At 42.1% G+C, this 11,188-nt stretch overlaps 2 protein-coding genes across 7 annotated transcripts in view; both read left to right on the top strand.

The window, feature by feature from the left end:
* bag6l (BCL2 associated athanogene 6, like) overlaps positions 1-5,823 on the top strand; it is a 17,818-nt gene extending 11,995 nt beyond the window's left edge. For all 6 annotated transcript variants that reach the window (XM_062528944.1, XM_062528947.1, XM_062528945.1 and 3 more), the window contains exons 18-25: positions 48-150; positions 655-779; positions 1,064-1,198; positions 1,511-1,579; positions 1,833-2,024; positions 2,544-2,651; positions 3,030-3,176; positions 4,819-5,823. In XM_062528944.1, coding sequence (XP_062384928.1) covers positions 48-150; positions 655-779; positions 1,064-1,198; positions 1,511-1,579; positions 1,833-2,024; positions 2,544-2,651; positions 3,030-3,176; positions 4,819-4,914 — 975 coding nt within the window. In that variant the 3' untranslated portion in view covers positions 4,915-5,823. The remainder of the gene's footprint in view (positions 1-47; positions 151-654; positions 780-1,063; positions 1,199-1,510; positions 1,580-1,832; positions 2,025-2,543; positions 2,652-3,029; positions 3,177-4,818) is intronic.
* Positions 5,824-6,170: 347 nt separating this feature from the next.
* On the top strand, positions 6,171-10,641 carry tk1 (thymidine kinase 1, soluble). Its single transcript, XM_062530074.1, has 7 exons — positions 6,171-6,383; positions 6,508-6,539; positions 7,979-8,092; positions 8,183-8,276; positions 8,411-8,500; positions 8,949-9,068; positions 10,130-10,641. Exons 1-7 carry the CDS (start codon positions 6,318-6,320, stop codon positions 10,307-10,309), a joined length of 696 nt encoding a protein of 231 aa, XP_062386058.1. The 5' UTR covers positions 6,171-6,317; the 3' UTR covers positions 10,310-10,641.
* Positions 10,642-11,188: the final 547 nt, after the last annotated feature.

Below are 11,188 nucleotides of genomic sequence, written 5' to 3'. Positions count from 1 at the left end.
AGACTAATGTTTCATTTTGTTTTCTTCGTTTGGTATGTTTCCTGCAGGCTACGGTGACGGTGCGTGAGGGAGTGGACATTGTCCAAACCAACTTGTCCTTCTTGCGCCAGCAGTTTACGCGCATGGCTACACACATCTTGCGCTGCACAGGTAAACACACACACACACACACACTGCACTCCACTCCACTGTACCCCACAAACCCCAGTGCGTAGTGTAGTCCTACAGGTCGTTTGGTTAGGTTCCTACAGGTCGTTTGTTTTGTGTTCTTTAAATAAATACTACAAATCTAAAAGCAACATATAACATCTCCAGCTCTTAAAGAGACCCTATGCAACTTTCTGCAGGAGACGATCGCTCCTTGTTTACATCTGGAAGTCTGAGACGAAGAACCACGCTTGCAATTTATATATTTAAATATAGCCTATACATGTATAAATATACACGCTAAAGCTGTCGGGGAAGCTCTGCAGAGAAAATGCAAGCATAAAACGAGCGAAAACGAAAAACGAAACCGAAACCAGAGATGAAATCGGCAATCCTGCATAGTTCCTCTTTAAGAGCAAAAACAGAACACGACCTAGCGTAGACTCATTTTGTGTTTACATTTTTTTCGATTGTTTGTTTGTGATGAGAGTTTTTGTGTCCCTGCAGATCACACCTTTGGCCCCCGGCTCCTGTACATGTGCACCCAGGGCCTGTTTGAGTGCTTGGCCCTGAACCTGTACTGTCTCCGGGGAGACAGGGGGGCCCTCACGGCTGTCATCAACCACCGCATTGTTAGTACACACACACACACACACACACACACACACACACATACACACATACATACACGCACACAAACAAAATTCTCAGACTCATACAAGCACAAGACTCAATCGATCTTGTACTGTTGTTTTTGCCACTGCTAGTTCTGCTACCATCACTAATAATTACAGTAATACATTTTGATTATTGGTTAGTTTATGTATTTATGAACTTGTCATGGTAAGTTCACACAATCCTTGTATGCAAGTGTGTGCTCATGTGTTTTTGTGTGTGTGTGTGCGTGTGTGTGCAGAGGAGGATGTCAGCAGAGGTGAACCCCAGCCTGGTGAACTGGCTGACCAGCATGATGTCCATGAGGCTGCACGTGATCCTGGAGCACAACCCTGTCCAGGAGGCCGACATCATCCACTATGTCATACACACCCAGGTATTTAATATAAACAATAATACTATATTATTATTATTATTATTATTATTATATATATATACACACCCAGGTATTTAATATAAGCAATAATAATAATGTATTATTGTTACTATTATTGTTACTATTATTATTATTATTATTATTATTATTATTATTATTATTATTACTGTATATACACACACACCCATTTACACATATAAGGAAGGTGGGGGTGGGTTAAACACATCCAGTCAGAAGAGGAAGGCCATGAGTGTCTTGCCTCACTAACATCCCAGTCACACTAACACACTGACGTCTCTGTCTTTGTTTCAGAGTGAAGCAGCTCAGAGGGTGGATTCAGATGCCCAGGCAGAGCAGCAGGCGGACATTCAGAATGTAGAGGTCTGTGTCGTCTGTGTCGTCTGTGTCTGTGTCTGTGTCTGTGTCTGTGTCTGTGTCTGTGTCTGTGTCTGTGTCTGTGTCTGTGTGAGTGACATTAATGATGTTAATGTTTGATATAAAGTGTTTGATGTGTCTTGTGTCTGTGTCTTGCTTTGCGTACATTAGTGTAAGTGGTATACACTAATGTATGGTTGGTGTCCGTATGTAACCCTATTGATAACACTGGCCATGTGGCCCCCCTGATGCCCTGCAGATGGAGGAGACCATGTCCCCGGCTCCTGCCACCACTGCAGAGGAGGCCATGATGACCTCCGCAGACGCCGCAGAGGGCACAGGGTCACGCCGCGCGTCGTCGGGCGAGGCCAGAGGGACCGTTCCCATGGCAGCAGGCGGGCGTGAAGAGACCGGGGCCGAGGTGGAGCCGTGGGCAGCAGCGGTCCCACCGGTAAGGGCTGGACTCTGGGTACTCGTCCCACAGCAGTGCCCCCATTACACCATGTCCTAACTGGACGTGGTGTGAGCGAACAGTAGCGATAAAATCCATTTAATTACATTAATTAAATCAATGTTTAATTTCCATTAAATCATTTTTAATTGGAGTGTCCTGACTGCAAGCGACGTGAGCAGCGCAATGCAGCGCGGCATTTTGAGAGAACTTTTGTCGAACACCCTGTTTCTATATTTTTTTTCTGTCACTCGCTTTGCTTTGCGATTTTGAATGAGAAATATGATGCAATAGCAGGGCATATTTAACAGATTCAGTGTAGACAGACAACATTGACAGTCGCTCACTCAGATCCTGTTAGGACATGGTGTTAGAATGGTATCAACATCTACAGTACATGCTCTAAACCTGCACTGGAAATGCTGGTCACACACCAAATACTGCACGTCTGACTGAAGCCAAGCCATATGGATCCAATAAACATACCTGTTTATCATATCTGTCTGTATATGTCTGCAGGAATGGGTGCCTATCATCAGACATGACATTTTGTCCCAGAGGAAGATGAAGGCACAGCCTCCTTTGTCAGATGCCTACCTTCATGGCATGCCAGCCAAGAGAAGGAAGGTGCGTTGTCTTGGATCTCTCTCTCTCACACACACACACACACACACACACACACACACACACACACACACACACACACACACACACACACTCCAGCTGATTCTCACATTTACAAAGACACTCAGCTACACAGATGCACCAGCAAACAGACAACAAAATACATAGTTCCATCAGCATAGTTCCACTCCTGCCCGACTGCCACTAGTGCTTAGTAATGCCCTCCTTCTGACAGATTTGATCTGATTTGATTGGTGTTTTGGTAATTATTGATATTAATAGATGGTCAATTTAAACTGATTTATATTAATTTACATCGGTATTGATTGCAGAATTGATATGGGCATAATACGATATTCATGATGTTCTGTTCCTGTTCAGACGGCCCAGGGGGACGGGCCTCATGTCACTCTGTCTGAGGCCGTGAGCCGGGCTGCCCGGGCTGCAGGCGTGCGGCCTGCCACCACTCCAGAGAGCCTGCAGGGGGAGCTAGAGGCTCCAGAGCTGCAGCAAGCCTACAGTGAACAGGTACTTTACACCATTCAATCACATACATGCAGTATATTGAGCAGGCTAACAAATTTGTAAGTAGATGCAAGTATCAAAACTCAGCTGTTCTAATATGAAGGAAAAGAAATGATACTTTTTTGTCATGTGTGTTACTCAGAAGGAAATAATGGGCTCACAAGTGAGACTGAAGTGAAAATTAGAGCATAGGGTGAGATCAGGTAGCCCACCAACTTTTGCTCAGCTACCCTGAGCGGCTCAACTGACTGCCCAGCTGATTGCTCAGCTGATCATCTTCTGCTCTTTCACTGATGGAGATCACTCAGGGCTCCTTACTTAAGCTGCCTTAAGGCCAGCGCCCACCAGACACGTACGTGGTGCGCCGTGACAAGGAAAAAAAATGAGAACTCAGTTGTTTTTAACGGAGCAAAGCCCACTAGAAACGTCTGTCGCGCAGCAGCCGCACAGGGATAGAAAACTGTTCTAGAAGCCTGCGCGTCAAGCCCACACCGCTGAACGTGGTGTCCGGTGGGCACCGGTCTTTAGCCTACCTTCTACCTGCCGCTTCTCTGCAAGCCCTTTTGCCAACCTACCCCAATCCATCTCCTCCTCATACTGTCAGTCATTCTGACTTCAATCAATGCTTGTCAGTGGTGTCTGCTCTGTTCTGTACCTATGGGGAGTTTAATAGATTAGATTAAACTTTATTGTCATTGTGCAGAGTATTTAATGACAATAATGGCATGTATATGACCATGCTTGATATTTCAGGCTGGAACAGTCTCTGATTCATTCATTTTATGGGGGGTTCATTAGATTAGGTTCAACTTTGTAGTTGTACTCTGCACAATGACAATAAAGACAATGAAATGCAGTTTGCGTCAAACCAGAATTGCAGGAAGCAGAAAAGTGCAATGTCATATACAAAGTGTAGACAGGTGGGGTGCATAGACAGGATGGGAAATATAGTACAGTGTAGACAGTAGTATACAGTTGCTTTACAGAAGGTGATTTAGAGTAATATAGATTAAATATAAACATGTGTAGTGTAGTCAGCAGTTATCTTATAAGAGCAGAATAAATGTGGCTATGTAATATGAAGAAAGTATGAACAACATATACAGATGCGATGCAGCAGCAGTGACATTATAATAGTAGTGAGAATAAAACAGATCTAACTTTATTAACATAATATATTGTAAGAAAAACAGAATAACTCAAATTATTCAGTTAGTTGATTGGTTGTCACGGGGATGCTGAGTTAGAGTTCAGTAGGGTGACTGCTCATTTTTGCAGCTCTCTCTGGCTGAGGCTTTTCATGTTTGCACATGGAAGGGCAGGGCGATCCCAAAACAAAACATACCGCCATAGGTAATATTATGCAAATAGTAAGTAAATAAAAGCTATTTCTTTGACAAAGTGGTCCTGCCTTAACTTAGTTTATTAGCAAGCACCATCATATACCTGCGCTCCTCACTGTGGCTGGTACTAATATAAGTAAATAAAGTAAAGTCCTTCAGTCAACAACTACTCAATTAATGAACTATCGGTCCTTTTTTAACACAAGCATGTTGGTTTAAGGTATTATACATAAGTGACTTATTTGTTTGTGTGTGTGTGTGTGTGTCTTGTTTGTTTGTTTGCTTATTTGTTTGTGTCTCAGGTGAAGAGTGATGTGAAGAAGCGTCTGAATGATGATCCAGACTACAACTCCCAGCGCTTCCCCAACACACACCGGGCTTTCTCTGAGGACTCCTAATCTCATTGGCCGCTTTACCCCGTCAGTCTTATCTTTCCATCCAGTCATGTGTAACTACCGAGCAGGTAGACGTCCGGGAGAGACGGAGAAGAGGAGCTTCTGGTTGGACAGTGAGGCTTCATCTTCCAAAGCCCATTTAATCAGCTCCCTTGAGACGGGCTGCGTTCATTGGTCAAGTTCGTTCTCCTCATACATTTACCGCTGCCGTCAGGTCCATCAGCCACACGCAGGCACGCATCCGTTACCGTAGTAACGCCTTCACCTGTGGACGACCCACCACCTTGCAACAGTCTTCTGTGAACAACATCTTGCTTAGCAACACGCGCTCTCCGCTGTGGACGACACCTGACTTACCACCACTCGCGCAGTCCTCCCGCTAGACAACACCCTGCTCACTCTGAGGCTTGCTTGTTGATTTACTAAATTGTAATGTTAAGTTGTACATTGTTGTAATAAGTTATTGAGGTGTTGATAAATTAATGGGGGGAGGGGGTAATGAGGTAGGGTTGTTAAGAAGTTAACAGGGGCTAATTAATGACAATGATGGCATGTATATGACCATGCTTGATATTTCGGGCTGGAACAGTTTCTGATTCGTTCATTTTAGTCATCTGGTCACAGGGATGTGGTGTCCCTGCTTCTGTCGAATGTGTCATGTGGCGGGCCTGTGACTTTTAAGAGTAACAAGTTAACTGTTTGTGTGAGGTGTCTTCCCGCTGGTTGTTTTAGGAGTGAAAATCAGAACAACCCTCTGAACACGTTTTAACTGTTAAAGAATAAAGTATCCACCATGATTAGTTTGGACGAATACTCTGCTTCTCTCTTTGTCTGAATGCTATAGTCACACCCACCATGCCCTTTACAAAGCTGTGTTTTGATTATCTGCAAAATAAAGAAATGTAAATCCTTTGTGTTGAGTGTTTTTCCTTGATCATTGAATTAAGATAGCTGGGAGTCAGTGTCTTATTAGCCAAAGGTCTATAAAGGTTGTAGGGTTTAATACAGTAAGTTTACACTGCATTGTGTGTGTTGATTCTTTCCTTCCACACCAACAGTGTGAATGAGTGAACACAAAAAGCATGAATTCAGATAAATGACTACCTCTGAAATGTATGATGTGCAAAGTAGGTTTATATCTTTTTCAGATATGATACGGGGTTGGGTTTTGTGACTGCGTCGCTAGTGCGCGTGTCAGTCTTTTTTTTCTTTTCTGACGCACTCTCTCTCTATTGGTTGTTTCTGAAACCATGAAGTCCGCACCGGCAATAAGTTTAAATCCAAATCAACTGGCGGGACAATCCGGTTGTTCGTCGTCGTTAGTGTAGAAACGTTACGAACTGACCGAAGCTGCTATATCAGGGTAAAGATAGTTATAACACCGCTGCAGTATTCTTAACACTAACATGGATTGCCTAAATGTTTCAAGTATTCTGCCAAACTCACCAAGGAAAAAGCGAGGACAAATCCAGGTAACGTGTGCTTTATGTTGCGTTAGCATTAACTTATTTATTGTAAATTCATTCTACTGAAATTTTAACTCTTGTGTTACTGACGTAGTTACACATGTATTCATGTTGGTTTTTGTGTTATTAGGTCATATTTGGACCCATGTTTTCTGGAAAGAGGTAAGTTGAACATTGTTGACATTGCATCAGGTTGTTGTTCATCTCGCTTAAATCCAAGAAAAAAGTGCGTTTAATACAACTATACCATTTCTTCCATTGGCATTTCAAACTATTGAAGAGTTTCAAGGCTGATATTTACACAATTTTGTCATTATCTTCAAATATTCAAGTTTGCTATTCGCGCCAATGTTGACGGGGGTCTTCCGTTTCCTGCGCGCGAGTTATAGCTACTTTTTTTATTTGGGTTTACTTATTAGTTGTATCGTCACATACATTCCACGTTCATGCTATATGAATTTAGGGTGATATAACATAAGCGTAAGACCATTGGAGATGTTTATAAATAGCATTAGCCTCGCATGTCAACAATTTGGCGCTTAGGTTGCGCGCGCCTCTTCCACAAAGGAATTAGGGAGGTAGTCGATTTTACTGTATGTCTTTCACTGTATGTCTTTTCCCCCTTTAAACTGTTAGTTACCTTTAAGAAGTGTAATGATCTTGGGTGTACACAACGTATAGCCATTTTATACTAGCGCTAAAGTAATATCTAAGTCAGCGGGCAGTACAGAAAAATGTCTGCAAGTATTTGTCTCAACAGCAACATCAGTGATCATATCATAGGCCTAATAGCCAGTCTGACTCGTTATTGTAGGCTACAGTGCTTCAACACATTTGCATTATAAATCCTTGAATTTAAATTTACCACTGAATATATCAAATATAACATCAGGGTACAGCTGATTAAGTCAGCATGGGCAACAAAAGAGCTGTAGTGGGAACACCAGGCATCTTAATTTTAGATATTGGAGGAGCCATTAAATAACAGTGGAGTGGATTGAGAAGATAAAGATAACTTGTCTTAAAAAGTTTTCTCTATTTCTGTATTGACCCTTCAAAGCCAAGTCTGTTAGTGTTTTCCAATTCATGAGTTATATACAGTATCAGGTTCCAACAAAGGAAAGTTCTCCGCGCTTCTGCTATGTGCGACACTCTGGTGCAACCAGGCCGGGACAGATAGTGTATGAAAGGAAGAGGAATGCCGGTGCAACGCAGATGTCTTCTTTAGTATTTATTTAAAAGGTGCAAAACATTGACTAACGTTTCGATGTTACAAACGTCTTCATCAGAGAAGGAATCTGTGTTGCACCGGCATTCCTCTTCCTTTCATCAGGTTCCTTTCCACAGGTGGGTTAATCCAGTACTGTGCAGTCTGCATTCATAATCTATGTGCTTGATTTTATACACCTGTGGAAAGGGACCTGATGAAACCCACGAATACATTGTTGCTTGTCATTGTTCTCCAGCTGCCCATTTAGTGCATGTGCCCACAAAAAAAACAGTACACAGTCATAGTTCTGTGAATGGTTGTTTAGCTCAAATACTGTATGAGCAACATTGACTGAATCTTAAACCATTCTGCTTCTTATTCTCTGTTGCAGCACAGAATTGATGCGCAGAGTGCGTAGATTCCAGATTGCACAGTACAAATGCCTAGTTATCAAATATGCCAAAGACACGCGCTATTCGGAAAAGGGAATGGCCACACATGACCAGTAAGCCTCTTTTCTTCCCTCCAAGTCATCATGTTGTGTATGTGTGAGGATTTCTTATCTTAAAGGTCACTAATCTGTGTCCCTCCCCAGGAATACAATGGAAGCCGTACCAGCCAACGCCCTGAAGGATGTGCGTTCTCTTGCAATGCGGGCTTGTGTCATTGGCATAGATGAAGGACAATTTGTGAGTTGTCACTGCATTGATAATGCCCCTAAGGCCACCGTGCTAATGAAAGGTTGCATGATATTTGCTTACCATTGCTAAACAGACTAGGCTTTACTGGTTTATTAACACCTTTTAATTCTTTCATGTTTTAGTTTCCAGACACAGTGGAGTTCTGTGAAGAAATGGCCAACCATGGCAAGATAGTCATTGTTGCAGCTCTGGATGGTACTTTTCAAAGGAAGGTACGTATTGTTGAGACTGAAGAGATGTTGAGTGTTAACAAGCCATTTAGTTCTTTGCTTTAATATAGATCATACTGTATGTTAAGCAGTGGGTTTGGTTTGCCAACTGCCATTCCACATTTCAGTGTTTGTTTCGAATAGTTTGGCTAACACATAGATAGAAGGAGTGAATTTTAAAGGCCGGCACCCACCGGACACTGCGTTCAGCGGTGTGGGCTTGACAAGCAGGATTTTGGAACAGTTTTCAAACTCTGCATGGCTGCCGCGCGGCAGATGTTTCTAGTGGACTTTGCTCCCTTAAAAACAATGGACATTTTTTTTTGTTCTTGTTGCACCACGAACGTGTCTGGTGGGCGCTTACGTTAAGTCTAAACTGGCAAATGACAACCTTTTTTAGCAAGGATAACCAACTACATGTTTGTGATGATTGCTTCTGTCCTCCTCTCAGCCATTTGGAAACATCCTGAGCCTGGTGCCGCTGGCAGAAAGTGTTGTGAAGCTGAATGCTGTCTGCATGCAGTGCTTCAAAGAGGCTGCCTACACTAAGAGGCTTGGTGCTGAGAAAGAGGTATGAGGAAGAGATTGGTTTGTTGACATGTGCTGTGATTTGGGTTGTGTTTACTGGGGCTCTCACCCCTTGTGTTCTCTTCTGTAAGAAGCACAACATGCCATGCAGTGCGTTGATACAGCTCTACATGAACTATTGCTCATTTAGTTAGTGGGAAAAATCATTCATCATTCTGCTCATTTAATACAATGCTACATGCAAAAACATGTGGGTCGTCTCACAGATAAGGATGTTCTCGATATGTGTATTTCTTTAGAGTCACCGTTTGCACGAAACTTCTATTGTCTGGCTATCACCATACTAAACTCAATCTTTTAAGATTGAACATTAGTCTGGGGAGTCTGTGCTTTATTTCTACTGCACAAGAGGCGTGATGAATGGGTATAGTTCAAATGCCGCTTTTGGATAGTCCTTCAACCAATCAGACCAACGATCCGGGTGCGCCTTTTGGATAAGCTAGTTTGTGATTGGACCCAGCAAAAGTGGACAGAAAGCAGGAGAGATAGATGTGCACTTCTGCGTCATTCTGGAACATGTTAATACATTATCAAATAGTGGTATCATCATCTGTGTGATTTCCACAGTACAGTAGCCAAAGTGCAACCTGCAGATTCAAATGAATGTTCATGGTCTATGCTAATGCCCATAGTCTTAGCTTTGGCATAGAGGGCAAATGGATATTCATGGATTGCATGTCAGCTCTCAAGAGAGCTATTTTAAACCCATGAGAATAAACCGTGTGAGACAAACTTTGAATTTAAAAGGATTAGACTGTAAACACAAAATGTTTCAAATTGTATGAGTGGCTCACCGATACACCAGATAAACTGATGTCTGTTTCATAGCGGATGCAATGCAAACCGGATCTTAGAACTCAGGTTGGGTACTGGGTTGCATAACGGTCTTAATGAACTAGTGGTAGATGTAGAGTTCTCTAGGTAACAAAACACTGAATGTTAATGTAATGCAATGTACTATTTGATGAGATTTAAGTTATATGGGAAATGGACAAGACATTCACCTGCCTCTCATGCAAATCTGCCCTTTTACCCTTGTCACAGGTGGAGGTGATCGGAGGAGCTGATATGTACCATGCTGTGTGCCGCGGTTGTTATGGGGGTCTTGCGAAGGGGAAGGAGAACTGTGGGCCGTCCAGGGATGAAACTCCTCCACACCAGGTCTCCGGCAAGCAGCTGGACATTACGGTCCCACGCAAACTGTTTGGCACTCTGCAGCTCTGAGAACATCTCAGAAGGACACGGATGAACTGGACAGACTATCAAGATGAACCAGTATTATTTGTATGTCAAATTCTTTGTGTGGTACGGGACTTTTGAACGTAATTTTACGTTTGTAAAATGTACATTTGATTGATAGACTGACTTAGCACTTGGTTGGTGGTTTGCACGGTGTGTATTTTTATAGATTTTTTTAAATCAACGTACTGTATGTCATCCAGAATCAAACATCTTTAACTGCGCTCACTCTGTGTACATGTGTATATATAAGCAGCAGAACTATGATTTGATGTTTTGATTTTGCTAATTTTATTAAATATTTTAATGACATCTGATCTACTTGTTACTGTGCACACTTATCAACATAATGTATGTAGTTTGTAGCCGTGAATTTTCATTAGGTTTTTTACGTATCTTGAGCAATGAATAATTCCTCTAACATATGGAAATGTATGCTATTGTTGGACATTGCTAATGTCTGCTTTGGTGTCAGAATGTAAGATGTAAATATATAGATATAGGACATTCCCTAGATGTAATTTTCTTTTGATCTAATTGGAGTGACAATACTACATAACATAATTTGAAAGTTTGTTGATTAACTGTGGTAGGCTTATCTTCAAAGCTTGTTGCTCCATATATACACATTTAATGTCGACCTTTTACATTTTATTTATGCTAGAAGAAAGGTGCAGGAATACACAAACCTCACACTCCACAGCCAATGGCCGGGTTTCCCAAAACCGTTAAGAAGCTCTTAAGTCCTAAGAACTTCTTAGCGTTCTTAGAACATTCTTACAACGCTCCTAAGAAGTTCTTAGCACTTAAGAGCTTCTTAACAATTTTGGGAAACCCGGCCAATGTGGGTTTGACAAATAAAAA

This window comes from Sardina pilchardus, chromosome 24 (genome assembly GCF_963854185.1).
Source record: "Sardina pilchardus chromosome 24, fSarPil1.1, whole genome shotgun sequence".
In the NCBI taxonomy this organism is placed as follows: Eukaryota; Metazoa; Chordata; class Actinopteri; order Clupeiformes; family Clupeidae; genus Sardina; species Sardina pilchardus.
The sequence above is the reverse complement of the archived record's forward strand: the minus strand, read 5'-3'. Positions and strand labels throughout refer to the sequence as shown.